The 17,586-nt window shown below is 35.6% G+C and overlaps 1 protein-coding gene across 6 annotated transcripts; it reads left to right on the top strand.

Annotated features, from left to right (window-relative positions):
• The first annotated feature begins 11 nt into the window (after positions 1-11).
• LOC101738857 (glutaminase kidney isoform, mitochondrial) lies at positions 12-16,977 on the top strand. Of its 6 annotated transcripts, none has more exons than XM_012693735.3 (10): positions 12-188; positions 9,656-9,708; positions 10,147-10,182; positions 11,190-11,286; positions 11,847-12,207; positions 14,053-14,205; positions 14,277-14,557; positions 14,630-14,938; positions 15,013-15,167; positions 15,623-16,977. In XM_012693735.3, exons 1-10 carry the CDS (start codon positions 12-14, stop codon positions 15,978-15,980), a joined length of 1,980 nt encoding a protein of 659 aa, XP_012549189.1. In that variant the 3' UTR covers positions 15,981-16,977. The 6 variants fall into 6 exon arrangements, with proteins under 6 accessions (XP_012549189.1, XP_004930134.1, XP_012549190.1 ...); XM_004930079.5 differs by lacking the exon at positions 12-188 and adding an exon at positions 9,161-9,476; XM_004930078.5 differs by lacking the exon at positions 12-188 and adding an exon at positions 9,161-9,509.
• The last annotated feature ends 609 nt before the right edge of the window (positions 16,978-17,586 follow it).

The raw sequence follows: 17,586 nt of genomic DNA, 5'->3' as shown, positions 1-17,586 counted from the left end.
GCCAAAGAGAAATGGCTCAGTACTGCGTACGCAGAGGAGGCGTCAGTTACGTGCAAATCTTTTGCAGAAAGTTTTCGCGGTTAGTGGTACACGTGCTACCAACACTTTCGGTTAAAGTGTGTGTTATGAGAAATTTGTCATCTGGTAGATACGAGGATTTCGTGATGGAGTGCGACAATGCTTTTGAGGTGATTAAGATGTTGTTTGAAATTATCTTGCGAAAATATCTTCCTCATTCATGGAACTGTTATAATTTAATATACGTACGACGTTGAAATCATTCCATTTAGTTGATGTTTTTAAAATTTTAATCATGCATGTTGTCATTAAATATAGATAATTGTTATTTTTTTGGAAATTTATTATAGGCTAAGTAACTCTTACATTAAATATTAATAAAATTAATAGTCTTGGTTTTCACACGTTTTATTAAGTTTGCCTAATCCTTTTCTATTTTTTCCTAAAATAATAGATTCTATATTTTAGTTTTAAACGCTTAAATTTTAATGTTTGTCTCAATGTAATCACGGTATTCATGTTGGGGTGCTTATTAAATCAGGTCCTTAACATCAGCTGAACCGTGAACTTATTGCCCATATAAAACAACAATAAAAACAAAAAGTGTACAGCTTTGTGAATGAAGCAATGAAATAAATTTTCATCTGTCTTTTAATGTTTTATTCTCTCAAATTTCGGTGACATGACTGAACCTTAAAATACACAAGGTTTCAATGATATGGCTTAGGAAATAAAAATCTCATTTCTTTTTTTAATTAACGTGAGACTGTTAAAATATATCTCAAATAAAAACTACAACAAAATATGACTTAACTACGTGAAGGATCTTAAAAAAATTAAAAGAAAGGGGCTAATTTGATAACAACACTGCGTTAGACATTTCCATTGATCTGACTACGATATATATATTTTTAAATAAAGTCGTATTTTGACCAATTAACACGCTGAATGAATCAAGTTGAAGTCCAATTTACGCATACGAACAAAACCGACGGCTACAGGAAATCAATTCGTAACGTTTATTTTTTATTTTTAGACTTATCTGTGGTGACTTCAAAAGACTCAAAAATAAAATAATAAGTAACATGGCCATTACTGATTAAGACATGACGTGATTTTGTTATTAATTCATTTCCTATTGACTGACATAGCATAAAACCTATTTTGGCTAAAAGGATCAATTTTTTTTTAATAATCAATAATCTTTCAGTTATCAAATGTGTCATAAAACGCTGGATACGTTCTGGAAAATTACATTTAAGTTACAATAAATACTGAAATTCATGAGAACTTCATGAAAACGAGCACCACGAATCAAGAATTTCTCCTGCCCTTCTCCCAGTCGCCTGGGATCGGCGCAACATGTTTTCTCTTTCCTTAATTCTCTATCATATACCATCTCTCTGCTCACTCCCTTCTTACACATATCGTCTTTCACGCAATCCATCCATTTTTTCTTAGGTCTACCTTTTCCTCTAGAGCTCTTCCATCTATCACGGCCAAACTAGAATAGAAAGAAGCTACTCGCAGATAGGTAGTTAAATAAAAATGTTTTGACTAATTTGACTAATAGCTTTTACTGGCATACTGACATAGGAATATTTAAAAAAAAAACTAACTTCTTCAATTTAAAAGAAGAATAAGTAGTTCGAATTCAATTCAATATGTATTAATAAGAATAACTCGAAAACTACTGCTCAGATAACTAATTAAAAATAATAATTTTAATAGGATCACATGAAAAGTACCAGATTTCAAATAAAAAAATTATCATAAGCATCGGTTCGCATACAAAAGTTCTGAAATGACACAGATAAAAAGTCAAATTGATAACCTCCTCTTTTTTTCCAAAACTTTTAGAAGGTTAACAAAATAAAGCTGTTAATATTACAGTATAATTTATCGAACATTAACTATTTAAAATAGCAAATATTAATTTTACAACCTCTTCGAACTTCAAACTATTTGGTGTAATTGAGACGGAATGCTAGCCAGAAAAAAAATGTTTTGAATTTCATTTAACGCTTTGGTTTTATGAATAGTAGTAAGTTTTTTTTTTTTTTTTTGATCAAATTATTTCAAAATATTTTATATTAATATGCCCCTTTTTTTTTCTCTACCAAGCTGAGAGCCTGGAGAGGCTATTTCAGCGTAACCTTAACTAGTAGGGAGCTCACGGGGCTCAAACCTGACGACGTTGCTAACACGAACCCTAGCAAGAGCCATGCTTCGCAGAATCTACCACTGGATCGGAAACGCGACCCACTGAGAAGATCCGGCGAGAAACTCAGTGGGCTGTGTCTGAGGATTAATTTACTCGTCGAGCCCGGTGCTTGAGGTACCTAAAAGCACCGTTAGTGGAAATGACGTGTTTGGGGCGACGTCGACAGCTTTCCATTCTGTCCGTAGGATCGGGAATGTAGTTACCGGCGGCCACGATGAGAGGGTTCTCGTGTCGTGCCGCTTTATCGAAGTGGCGCATCGACGCCGACTATAGATACTTACTGATGGACTCTAAGTCCAGGTCGTCATGGAGGTCGAAGTTCGCACGTAATATGCCCCAAGTAGCGATATTCCTATAGGCATCGTATGACGCGACTTGGGAATTCAGAGGTAAACGGACAGCAGCATTCCCCCAGTGCTGCAATCGCAGACCAGCATTAACCGATGGTATAGTGTATTGTAAGTCCGCACGGATATTTGCCACCAATGTCTCTATTTCTACCTTTCACTTCATGTCTCTTGGAAGGTGACGGCATTCACGTAGTGATGATGTCTATGGCTTCCGCAAATTAATTAATAATTAATTAGTTGTACTAGTCTATTCATCTAAAGCAATAACGAATAAGGATTCGATAGACAGCGTCAGTGCGGGTATCACGTATTTGTTGCTAACGAATATCTTTTTCCTTTAATATTCTTTTTTTTTGTATTCTGTCTTTTTATACCTGTTGTTTTATAGTTTTTGTTGCATGTTTGTGTTTCTTTGTCTGTTTTGCTTAATCAACGGTGTCAGTAAGTTGTAAATATATATTTTGTAAATAATATTTAGTAAGTAAGTCTACTGTACAGAATTGTTTTTAATACAAATTGAAAACAAATTTTTATTTCTATGAGTTACACATAGAGATAAATATTTGTCATGGATTCTGTACCTAATGAACCGCCTGACCCAGGCATAGATATTAGTTTAGAAAACGGTTCTGTTAACTCACCATCATATTCAACGTTAAGTGCCCAGTCTGATATTGACAACCTACCCTCACCATCTAATTATAATGAAAACATGTCAGTTGACCTAGTTACGAGTACCCCCCGAAAACGTAAACCATATGATAACAATGCAGATGAGCTGGCTTCCAAAAAACTCTCCAAAATTGATACTTTTAAAAATGCATCCACTAGAGGTGGATTAAATTCGTACTATAGACCATATGCCGACACAGATCAGGGACCTTATATAGTTCATGTTTCTAGAGTAACCGAAGATCCGGCTTCACCGGTTTCCCTCCACCCAGTTAAATTCGGACAATTTTTATATAAGAATAAAGTACAATCTCTGAAAAACGGTGGTATTAAGCGGATTGGTAGAAACCGTGTATCGATAGAATTTTCTACAGCCCAGGGAGCAAATGATTTTCATAACTACTCCCTGTTAAAAGAGAAAGGCTATAAAGCATTTATACCCACTTTCAATATTACTCGTATTGGAATTGTTAGAGGAATATGTACGGAACTTTCAAATGAAGAAATAACGGAGTTTATTGAAACACCGCATGGTTACGGAAAAGTAATCAAGGCAAGACGTCTGAATTACAAAGTTCGCTCAGAAGGTACCACGGAGTGGAGACCCAGCGAAACTGTTGTCTTAACTTTTGATGGTCAAAAATTACCTCATAACACCTTTCTGTTCCATAATAGCCTTGTTGTCGAATCTTATAAATATCCGGTAGTCCAATGTTACAAATGCTGTAGGTATGGACATGTACAAGTTCAATGTAGGTCGAAAATTTGGTGCCACAAGTGTTCAGAGGACCATCCTGCAGAGACATGCAATGTCGCTCCCGATGCTATGTGTTGCGCCTTTTGCCATGCTAATCACTCAGCCCTTGACAAAACGTGCCCGGAATACATGCGACAATATCAAATTAAATCACTTATGTCCGCCGAAAACATATCATTCCAAGAAGCCTCAAAACGCTTAGCACCCATCAGACGACCTTATGCTGACGTAGTAAAACAACCCCCTTCTCGTCACCATCCAAACCTGTTAGACCAAGCTACACAAGATAACACCCACCCCATTTCTTACAAAAAGACCGTCTTTCTGAAACCCAGACCCAAAACTCAACTACAGTCAGGTTACGACCAAAAAACCCATTCTGAACTCATTCACAGTTTTACAATTCCAACACCCCAAAATGGCTGTGCGCTAGTTAAAAAAAAAGCCCATAATTCCACTCCTCCTGATATAGCTATTTCAAAAGTCATAGAGCTTTTGGACTCTTTACTGTTTAATCTTACTAATATTACATCAAAAACTTTGTCTTTACCGTCCAACGTTGCCGAAAAAATGAATTTGTTAAATCAACTTTTACTACACATTAATGGACCAGATACTTCAATGGAATACGAGGAGTGTAACGCGGAATAGAAGCGATCTTTTATACCTTATTAATAAATATAATCCCATTGCTATAGCTCTTTCTGAGACATGGCTTAAGCCCTCCACAAGATTCACTGTCCCAAGATATGCTTGTTTGAGACACGACAGGCACGAGGGATGGGATGGAGCAGCGCTGCTCATTAAAACTAGCATCAAGTATGTCAGACTCTCCAGTCCACCTGTAGAAAATGGATACATCGTTGCCGCAAAGATCTATATAAATTCATCATGGATTACTATTATAAGCATCTATCTACCACACCCTTTGGTTTCCACTATAAACAATCTGAAGATAGCATTAGACACTCTTCCTTCGCCTAAAATAATTTTAGGTGATTTCAACTGTCATCACCGTAACTGGGGTTCCATATCTTCTGATGCACCGGGGAAGAAACTAATAGAAATGACAGACGATTGCGATCTCGTCATCCTAAATGACGGTAGGCCTACCCGTAGGACCTCACCGATTCAGAACCCTTCCGCTATTGATCTCTCATTCTGCTCTAGTTCACTCGGTTCCTTACTTTCATGGAATATAGAATGTTGCACCTATGGCAGTGATCACGCCCCTATAATTGTATCTTTTCCTGGTAGAATTAGTGGCAGCCCATATACTGTACCTTCAACACATGTCAGATATAACCTTGCTAATGCTGACTGGGATTTTTTTAGCCATTGCTTAAACTTAGCAATCGAACAGTTACCAGTTGTAAATTTCAGCAATGTCGAAACATGTTATAATCAATTTATTGCAACACTCCATGAGGCAGGAATTAAATCAATACCCATAAAAAGGGCTTCAAATAAATTACCCTCACCTCCTTGGTGGGACCATGAATGTTCAGATTTAGTTAAACTTCGACGTTCTCTGGAAGCCACATTTGTAAATTCAATGACCTTAGAAAACTTTATTAACCTGCGAAGAACACAAGCACGCTGTAAGCGTGAATTTTCTAAGAAAAAGGCCCTGAGTTGGAGGGACTTTTGTAAGAACGTCTCCCCGCGTACCCCTTCCTCGACAGTTTGGAAGTCGGTGAAGCGATATAGATCGGCTAAAAATACAACGCAATCGCCAAATTCTAATGTCGATGAATGGAAATACGATTTCCTCAATAAACTCGCACCTCCTTATGCACCCCCTTCTCTTGGAAACTCATCCTTCCAAATTACCAGACCTCAAGATGACGTGCTCTCCGAGCCGTTTTCTTTCCAAGAGTTATTATTTATCCTCCAAAAGTTACCGGATACGGCTCCTGGACTTGATGGCATCCCTTATTCCTTTTTGAAACGCTCCCCAACGAAGCCACTTAAATATTTTCTCTCTCTCATCAACCACATGTACTGCTTAGGCTCTGTTCCTAGTTCTTGGAAAGACCAAATTATTATCCCTGTTTTGAAACAACACAAAGACCCTAATGATCATACTTCATATAGACCCATAGCTCTCTCTTCTACTATAAGTAAAACAGCAGAACATTTAATTAAAAATAGACTAGACTGGTATATGGAAAACCAAAAAATATTACCACCTGTACAATTTGGATTCCGTAAAGGTAAAAGTGTTACAGACTGCCACTCTATTTTGACCACTGATATTCGTAGTGCCTTCTCTTCGAATGCTTCTGTTGTAGCTGCTTTTATCGATATTTCCGCTGCATATGATAACGTCCCAATTTCAGTACTCAGAAGCAAGCTGCTACAGCTGAGTTTACCTTGCAAGTTGGTACAATTTATATGCAATATGTTAAATGATCGTAAGATTCATCTACTCCTCAACGGATCACTTACAGATAGAAGGAACGTTTGGAAAGGCCTACCTCAAGGGTCAGTATTAAGCCCGATACTATTTAATATCTTCACTCATGATATTCACAGAAAACTAACAGGTAATTGCCAAATGATCCAATACGCTGATGACATGTGCATCTACACATCTCATAAGAGCATTCCTGTGGCAGCATCTGTTTTAACCAAATGCCTGATATCTATCGGAACTTGGATAGAAGAACATGGTTTGGAAATCTCAGCGCACAAAAGCTCTGTAGCTATATTCTCAAGGAAAAAAAATATCCCACCTGTCACAGTAAAATACAGAGATGAGTTTATTCCTATCTGTAATACTGTTAGGTTCCTCGGTTTAACTCTAGACTCGCATCTTAAATGGACAGCTCATGTCGATACGGTAGTTGACAAATGTGAAAAGAATATAAACTTATTGTGGACTCTCTCGGGAACTTGGTGGGGGGCCCACCCATACTCTCAGAAACTACTATATAACGCTTTAATACGCAGTATATTAGACTTTGGCTCAATTATGTTAGAACCATGCGATAAAAAAACTTTATCACGTTTGGATAAAATACAAGTAAAAGCCCTGCGGGTTGTTTTGGGGGCCATGAAATCGTCTCCCAATCGTGCATTGCAGGTCGAAAGTGTTGATCCACCTTTACATTTAAGACGACAATACCTAGCAGATCGCTTCTTATTCAAAGTATCCCACATAAAGTCTAACCTCGTACTTACTAAACTCATTTCACTCAAAACCTACATGCACTCAAAATATTGGAGAAATAAAAATTGGCCCTGCCTTCTTAGAAGCTTAGAAAAAATAACATGCCTCTCAGCACCAGCTGTACAATCTGATGTGCTACCAATTTATGAGACAGCGTTCAATGCTCTCTGCCACGTCCCAAAAATTGTAAAAGATATTGGCCTAAATGAAAACTTTGATATTAACTCTAATTTCTTAAATACTGTTACTGAGAAATGGCCTGGCTGGTATACATTTTTTACTGATGCATCAAAATTGAATTCGAATAGCAATGTGGGCGCTGCTTTTCTGAATGCAACCACAAAAGTTTGGAGTTTACATAAATTACCTGTCGAGGCAAGTGTTTTTAGTGGAGAATGTATAGCTATTCTAAGCTGCATTACTCATATTATGGAAAAATCTATCAACCCTTCAGTAATATTCACAGACTCTCTAAGTGCCTTACAGGCCATTTCCGGTCACCCTTTTAAAACTTGCATCCATAACCATATTATTTGTAAAATAAAGGAATGCCTTCTTAGATGCCATAACAGTAATATCATTGTTGAACTAGCATGGGTTCCTGCTCATGTCGGCATTAAAGGAAATGAGTATGCAGATGATTTGGCAAAAAAGGCTACATTGCACGGTGATAACATTTTTTTTTATAATACAATGACTGATATATTAAGTATTGCTAAGAAAACTTTATTCCGTGACTGGAGCATAGAATGGGAATCTTTTAAGTATAAGTATTCTATAATCCAACCAACAATACCCCATTCCCCATGGTTTTTTAAGTACAGAAATCTTAACAAAAGTACCACTAGCATTCTTATCAGAATGCGACTGGGTCACGTTTGCTCTCCTGTCCAGCTGTTCAAATTCAAAGTAAGAAATACAGCAATATGCGACTGTGGATCCGAGGAAGGTACTGTGGATCATATATTCTTCAACTGCATTCTTAACAATAATTGTGATTCCCTATATACTTTATTAAAAAACATAATCCCCTTCCCCATCAACATGAACTTCCTATTAACTTTCCCCAGTAAAAAGGTAGTCTACTCGCTTGCATCTTTCATAGACACTAATAATATAAAATTGTAGTTCCTACTAACTGTTAAATACAAAAATTGTAAAACTAAATAGGTAACTCTATTTTCAGTTCATGCCTGTAAATGTTATGTAAATGTCCTAGCATAATTATGTTGATACCTCCACTACCCGACGTTGGCAAAATTGTACTTTAATCTAAGTAACAAAAGCCAGAAAGAAAGGAAAAAAAAAAAAAAAAAATAACGAATAATTTGTTTATTTACCATAATTGGCATTTATTATTCCGGATTCAAACTAATTATGTACAAAAACTTGTTTTGTGCCTTTTGGGGGTAACGATAAAGAAAAGATCTTCTAGCGAGCAGATGTAATTTCTCGGTAGGCCGATCGTCCAAAATGTTGTTGTTTGGAACTTGATAATGTCGTTAACAAAATTCAGAGATCTGTCAAATATCTTGTGTTTTATGATGGTTAAAGCCACGTGTCTAATACAAAAATAAAATGGAATAACAATAAAAAGAGGAAACGAGATTTCGGGATTTCGTTAGTCGCTTATTTTAGTTAAATTAAAACCAATTTTTCCACTAGTCTACCACTGTCATTAGTAGATGTCTACGAACATATTATGTAAGTTCCACCAAACTGAATTCCGGATTCGAGTACCGTGAGAAAAACATATTATGCTACATTGTTTAATTTTAAAATTAATTGTTTTAAGTAACCCTTTAATTGTAAATTAATGATTATTATTTTCTGTAATGAACAACATTCTTTGTTTCTTTAAATATTTTTTTATCTATTGCTCATATTTAGAAATTTTAGGAAAAAACGTTTTTTTTTGTCGTTTGGCAATACCTTTGAATGAATGAATACTATCCGCGTGTGCACAGTAAAAACTGTTTGATAAAAACGTGACTAACAAAATTTACATTGAACTAGTGGTAATCGTCAGCATGTAAACGTTGAAAGTCAACAGTAAGATAAGCCAGAGAGGCGTGACGATGTGGTTCAGTTGGCGCCTGCGCTTCGCGAGTATACTCTACAGCGCTTGCGTGGTTTCACCATTCCCAACCGGCATCGACGGAGCGGGTATCGCTTACAGGTGTTCTGTCCTCGACCATCATGAACGCTAGCCAGCTCCGTCGACTCGCCTCACCGATTCTTAAGCCCTCGATATGCGCCTGTTTTCGACACTACAGTCAAGTGAGACCCGTCTATATAATTGAAAACTCTGATGTGAGTGTCTTTCTATGTGTTCCAATGATATCTAATTTCGAATCCTGTGATGTTTATGTTCCTTTTTTCACTCCTCTCCTTTCTTAATTACGTACAATACAATAATGCGGTTCCATAATGTGAATTAAATGAAACGTCAATTTCAGAAATGGCGCAACTCAGCACCCAACTTCTATTCGATTCAATCCGTCGATATAAGGTATGTACACAAAATCAATAGACGCAGTATTCGAAACCTATGTACATTTAACATAAATTGATTTTAATGAACCGGTGACACATACTTATTGATCTACAATTAAAGCAACGGCGCCGTCTGCAGACTTCGATCACCGAGATTTGTAATTTACAAACACTATAATATTAAATCTCAGTCAATGTATAATTTATTTTGTTTGATACATTTTTGAAAACTATTTATTCATCTTGATGAGACACTCTTAGCTAGGAAAACCGTTTTGATTTTTCATATTTGATAAAATTTGTACAAAAATTTAGCAGCTCTTTATCTAGACTTCTAGACGCTATTTCAAGACAAAAAATCAAAGTTAATCTCGTGGTGATTTCACTTTCAAAAATCGCTGATAAGATTTCATGAAAATCCTATATTAAAATTTGTTCACATTCCATGGTGCAGGCAGTATTCGTTCGTGCATAACATCGACCCTAAATCGTGAGTACAGGGCTAGTAAGCCTTGTGTTGGTTCTGCATGTAGATATTTGGACCTAATTTTGATTTTTTAATATTTTCGCAAAATGTAACTACAAAGGCTTATACGAAATTTCGTTTCGAATGAATTTATTTTTTGCTAATTACGCACTAGCTTTTTCCTATTTTACACCAAAGAGTTTGGTTGAAAAAATATTTGTTTTTTAATTGGCTTTTTGTTCGTATATGTATTTTAAAATTTAGACATTACAAATAACTTGTTTTTTTTTTAATTAATTAAAAGCATGCATTATTGATACGATTGGCTTCAGTTTGATTTTAGAACATAGTATTTTACGAAAAAATCGTAAGAAACATTAGGTTATTCTTCGATTATTAATAGATAATAATTGTTATTATATTGAGGTAATTATGTTGTATTATTATTAATATAATTTGGGTAGTTTAGGTCATCACTGTGAGATCTGAGGGACTTATTATATGCAGGAGTGTTGTGTGTTGAATAAGCTGAAAACAAATTTGGTAGCCGTCCAATCGTATGTTACACGCACGTGAATCAATAACGCCAATCGTGTTTTCGAATTGTGTAAATTCAACTACCGCACGCCAAAAAAACGAAAATGCAAAGCTTTCGTTAATGTTCACTCGTTTGGCTAAATATAAAACGTCATGTGATGGTATTCGATGTGTACATAATGTATTGTACCGAGTAAATGTTTGTTCGGGCCTTCGGGCACCTGTTTACGTCGCAGACACACCCGCGTATTACGTCAAAGAAATAGAGTTATTATTAGAACACAGTCGTGACACCAATAATTACCCTGAACAGGTTTTTCCAATTTCACGTAACATTGTTCAATATTTGCTAACGAAGTACAATAATTCCATTAGCAAACGTTTTAAATATTAATATAACTTTATTATTTAATATCTATGTGTCCGATCGGATGTCCGTAATTTTGAATTTCAATATAATAATATGTACATAGCTAATTGTTCGTTTTTATCAGAGTCCGAGATGGTCCACATAAGAATGCTGATGATGTCCTATTTGATATGTTTAAGAATGAAGAAACAGGATTACTTCCAGTTGGAAAATTTTTGGCCGTAAGTTTTTAAATACTAATTGTTATGGGTTCTGTTTTCCAAAGGTACATACATACTATAAAAATATCATCAGATAATAGAATCATACCTAAAGTAGCGATAGTGCTATTGAGGATAATATACAGCCATAATATTGAGCATTGATCTATTTCTATACATTTATTTATCCCTATAAAACGTCACGCAGCTAACTATTTCTTTTGGAGGATTTGTAGTAGGTTGCAGGTTAGTTTAAAATAACACCTTTTTATATCAACTTCAGTAACCTGAAATATTACGGGCATCTTTTTGCCTTTTGATTACTGTTACTCAATAATCAGATTACTTATCAAGCGAAAGTCGTTAATACTTACCTGCTACTACGAATAGGTATATTTTTAAGCTACGTTTGATAGAAAAGCTGTCATAGCAACCCGAAAATACCATAGGCGACCATTTATCAAAAATTCGCATCGTTTATGTTACATTTTATTATTTATGTTCATCATAATGAACAATTTATATATTTTATTTGTTTATTTATTTTATTGTCGTATACATTGGCTTGATTTTTAATGCAGGCCCTAAGAACCACCGGGATAAGAAAAAACGACGCACGTGTTAAAGAGGTAATGCATAGCCTGTACAAAGTTCACAAGGAATCTAATTTCGAAGGAGGATCTCCAGAAACACTGAAACTTGATCGAAAGACCTTCAAAGAAGTTATTGCACCAAATATAGTGTTGATAACTCGAGCTTTCCGAAGTCAGTTCGTAATTCCAGACTTCCAAGATTTTATCAAGGACATAGAGGAAATGTACTGGGCTGCAAAGAGCAATACTGATGGTAAAAATGCGAGCTATATCCCGCAATTAACGAGAGCCAGTCCCGAGAGTTGGGGCGTAAGTGTTTGCACAATTGATGGTCAACGTTTTTCTATTGGTAAGAATTAAAGATATTAGGTATATGTATTTATTATAAGGTTGGGGAAAAAGTTTTTTCGCATTTTTTAAGAAAATTCACAATATTTTTTAATATTGTTTATTTACATTTAACTAAAGTATGTAGGTACCATTTTGTTCGATAACTTTTTGCCGTCTTTTAGGTAGGTACATGATCCCATTACTATAGAAATTTATGGGCTTCTGATTAAAATACCGCGACAGTTGGTTTGGCAGCCCTCTCGTGATGTTAATCTGACACTGCCTAAATAATTCTGAAGAGACCGAAACGGGTGGAAATCTGAAGGTGCAAGGTCAGGACTATATGGTGGATGCATTAACACCTCCCAGCCAATCTCTCTTAATTTTTACTGAGTGGTTAAAGAGGTGTGAGGTCTAGCGTTATCATGATGAAAAACCACACCCCTTCTGTTGATTAATTCCGGCCGCTTTCTCTCAACTTCTTGCTTTAATCTCATTAGTTGTTCGCAGTAGATTTCAGAATCAATGGTCCTGCCTGGCGGTAACAGCTCATAATGAATAATGCCCTTCCAATACCACCACACACACAGCATCACCTTGTTGCGAGTTAACCCGGGTTTCGCCACAGTCTGTGAAGCCTGACCGGCCTTTGACCACGACCTTTTTTCGCACGTTCTTGTCGTACGTGATCCGCTTTTTATCACCAGTTATCAGCTTCTTCAAAAATGGTTCAGTTTTTATTACGTCGTAATAAAGAATCACAAATGAGTACACGGTTCATTAGGTTTCTTTCAGTGAGCTCGCGAGGTACCCAAATATCGAGCTTTTTTGTGTACGCAGTTTTTTTCAAATGCGCCAAAACTGTTTGTGGTCAATTCCCAGTTCTTCAGCTACGTCGTAACTACAGACATACCGATCTTGCTCCACTTTTTCAAAAATGGTATCCATTTTATCCGTAATAGGGCGACTGCATCTTTGACATCAAAATTTCCGGATTGAAAACGCTTAAACCAAATTTGTGCTACTCTCACAGACACTGCACTAGGTCCATAAACATCGCATTTTTTTTTTTTGTAGTAAAATTATAAAATGTATCGAATTTCTTCATTAGATTCACTCATATTAACAGTACGAAAAATAAATAAAAATCACACATTTTCCTAATTTGAATTTGGAATTATCTTCTTTAAAATTTAAACTTTTAATGATACCAAAACCAGCCAGATACAAATGGTATAGCCAAAGAGATTTTATTACAAGTTCATACATACTATAATGCGAAAAGAGTTTTTCTCCAACCTATTAAATAAATTGAAAAGTTGGTATTGTTCCGTTAGCCGGGCGCAAATTGGGTTAGGTTAGTAAATGATTTTTCGCTTGCGCCCGGCTATCGGAAAAGTACCCAAATATTTTTAGGATTGAATCTTATCTTTCATAATTATATTTTCCACTAAATTTGTTAAATATTACTTAAATAAAAGAAAAAAACTTAAATTGCTCTGTCTCATTTCCGCTCATCTAAATAAGGGGCCACACACTTTTCAGCTTACACGCAATCATGTTACGTATTTCAGGAAAAAATGTTGGTACGTATAGAATTTTGAAGCCTTGCTCGACAAGCAGGCATGTTACATTTTGGCCACGGGTACAATAATACTATAACGATGATCTGTAAAACTACATCAATTATTTAATTAAAAATAGAGCGCACATTAACAGTATGACGTTTTGTATCCGTACGGATTTGTACCTCAAATTTCAATACTTCTGGTTCTATTAAAAGTCATTTAGATTAGTCAATAGATTATAATTAGTGATTGCTTTTGCTTTAGACATTAATCTTTCTGTTTCTATTTCATTATAGGTGACGTGACCGTGCCATTTACTCTTCAATCTTGCAGCAAGCCTTTGACTTATGCAATGGCCCTTGAAACTCTTGGTCCTGACGTAGTGCACAACTATGTTGGCACAGAACCTAGCGGACGGAACTTTAATGAATTGATCCTCGATTATAATAGTACGTATTATTTTAATCAAAAGTAATCATGTCATAGCATCAAGCTAACAAGTTTTTTATTAATTTTGCAGTGAAACCACACAACCCTATGATCAACGCTGGTGCTATTCTTGTTTGTTCATTACTAAAAACGCTGGACAAACCAGAAATGACATTGGCTGAAAAATTCGACTACGTCATGTCGTTCTTTAGTCGCCTTGCTGGGAATGAGGTGTTGGGCTTTAATAATGCAGTATTTTTATCGGAACGTGAAGCCGCCGACCGAAACTATGCTCTGGGTTTTTACATGAGGGAACACAAATGCTACCCCGAGAAAACAAATCTGAGGGAATGTATGGACTTTTATTTCCAGGTAAAAAATAAAGAAGCATTTCGTATTAGAATTAATAAGCCAAAATACTAATTTATTTTTGAATATTTTCAGTGCTGTTCCATGGAAGCAAACTGCGATATAATGTCAATTATGGCGGCAACTTTGGCTAACGGAGGAATTTGTCCGATAACTGATGAAAAAGTATTGCGACCAGACTCCGTGCGTAATGTGCTGTCGTTAATGCACAGTTGCGGCATGTACGACTACTCTGGACAGTTCGCTTTCAAAGTGGGACTCCCTGCCAAATCTGGAGTATCGGGCGCCATGCTTATTGTGGTCCCAAATGTTATGGGCATATGTACATGGTCACCGCCTCTAGATCCATTGGGAAATAGCTGCAGAGGCTTACAGTTCTGCGATGTAATTCTTGAATTATTTACGTAAAATGTAGTGAAGATTGATTAAATACACTAATTTATTTTCATGTATTTCAGGACTTAATTAAACGATTCAATTTTCACAAATACGATAACATTCGTTACGCGAGCCACAAAAAGGATCCCCGCCGATACAAGTTCGAATCCACAGGACTTAATATCGTCAACTTATTGTTCTCTGCTGCAAGTGGAGATCTCAGTGCACTGAGAAGGTAATTTTTAATCATTTCCTATTTAAAAATACGTGTAACTTAAGCGCAAACTAGAGTAACGTATGTTTTGTTTATTCGTCAGCACTATTATTAATAGCACATCGGAAGCTGTTTCCGTACAAGAAAACACTACACAAACATCTCAATAGCAACTTACTAAAACAAGTATAACAATGTTTTTAAGCTTCTTGTAATTGATGAAGGTATCGTAGTATGCTTGGTTTAAACTGGTAATTTATAATAATTTGCCTAATTACTTTGATTATGGCTATCCGCGAATAGGCCATGTTATAAAAAGCCTAGGACCATACTGCTTTATTGCAAGAGGTAGATACATATTAAATCCCCCACAAATAAAGGACAGCAGGAAAAATATATTGCTAATTTATATTAAAAAACGTGATGCATTAAAAGATAATCAGATTAATTAAAATCAACTGCGTTTTTCATTACAGGCACCACCTGTCTGGTATGGACATGACTTTGTCGGACTACGATGGACGGACGGCTTTGCATTTATCCGCTGCTGAGGGTCATTTGGCGTGCGTCGAATTTTTGCTCGCTCAATGTGGAGTACCTCATGACCCGCGAGATCGTTGGGGCAGTCGACCTCTAAATGAAGCCGAAACATTTGGACACACTGCCGTTGTTCAATATCTGAAGGAATGGGAACGCGCTCACCCCGAAAACCCCCCAGTAGAATCACCATCCTCAGTGGACGAAATACTCGTGACTAAGCCAGATGCTACCGATGCTGTAAAGGATCCCAGCATCCAGGAGATAGTTACCAGAAATGGAGATAAAGTACAATAATACAGTAGAATCTCATACATTTAGTTGTAGATCTCACTATGTAACCTAAAATAAAAATAACCACGGCATTTCACGCCATTGTATCTCCAGAGGAGGTGATTTATACAAATCATTTCGTTTTCATAATAATGATTTGTTTAATAATGTTTAATATCGAAAATGCCTTGAATGAGTTTTAAATTGAAAATTAATTATTTGTTTGTGTACCTAAGTACACATCCACGTGTCATCTTCGGTGTAAAATAATAATTACCTATATGACCTAGGTATTTTTATCCGACTTCTTAAAAAGGTTTCAAATTAAGTTTTTTAATAAAGCTTGCTATCTCAGAACTCCGTCATTTATTTTGGAATTCGAAATAATATACAATCAGTTTCGTCTCATGAAATTTCATCAAAATCCGTTCAGTAGTTTGGTTTTTAAATCTAAATATGTAGTTGGAAAAAGTAAATCATCGATGTAAGCTTTATTGTGTATTTTGATTTTTAATGAGCGACTATAATTTAAATTGTTTTTTTTTTAAGTAAAAGAAGATTTGAAAACCGTGCTCATAAATTACTGTTTTATTTACGTTACGGACAATATAGGTGGAATTTCATCACTGGAATTATTATGTAGGTACAATTTATCATATTTCTGCATGTCTTTAAATTTATAAGTACGATTGTATTTAAATTGCTTATAAACTATAAACGCCACATTTCCAGAGTTAAAATCTGTGTTATATTTTTTTAACATTCCATTTTTGATGACAGACGCAATGTATGTCTTTTAAATACTGCTTGTCGTTTAGCTAATGGTTTATAACGTCATCCTTTTATATAAATACTAAAGTTGGTAAGTGGGAATGTTAAAAATGTTGCATTACACACGTTTTAATAAATACGCAAAGACAATAATTATAATGTTAACAAAACAATATTTAGTAATTATAGTTCATGTGTATTAATGTTGTCCATATTATGTATAAGTCAATTAAACTTGTTGAATTTATAATCGGTTTCTTTATTTTTAAAAGTTTTTTACAGACTATATATTATTGTTTACTATTCCAAGTGTTAGAAATTAGTAAGAGGTTTAATATTTGAAAATCGTGAGCGTTCGACAAATGATTCAAAAATGTTTTCAGTGTTTGCGAGCCTATTAGTGCTCGAAGTGGTATTCGGAGGGCGACCCCTTTTGAAGAGCACCGCTGTGCTTTTCGTGGGGTTGATGTAAATGCGCCACATCCGGAACCACTGTCCCATGGTGGTTACTGCGATCTGGAGTCGCCGATGCAACAACGACTTCTTCCTACACGAGTAGTCAAAAACTTCAATTAAGTTGATTTTACATTGATTTGAACATATACCGCGCGAATAAAGAGCTTTTACTGTATCTTAAATTTAATTAACTATTATTATGACCTATATAACAGGCAATAACACTATGCAACTCTAATCTCAGATTATTTCATTCAGCTAAATAAAATAGTGTTTGCCCAATGATTAAAATTCAACAATACTCAAAGTAAAAGGGTTAGATATATTTTGCTTCTCTTTTGTTTTGTTATTGACATAGTTTGAAAAGACTTCCAAATTGTTTATTGATAAAGCTCAACAAAAC

This window comes from Bombyx mori, chromosome 5 (genome assembly GCF_030269925.1).
Source record: "Bombyx mori chromosome 5, ASM3026992v2".
In the NCBI taxonomy this organism is placed as follows: Eukaryota; Metazoa; Arthropoda; class Insecta; order Lepidoptera; family Bombycidae; genus Bombyx; species Bombyx mori.
The sequence above is the reverse complement of the archived record's forward strand: the minus strand, read 5'-3'. Positions and strand labels throughout refer to the sequence as shown.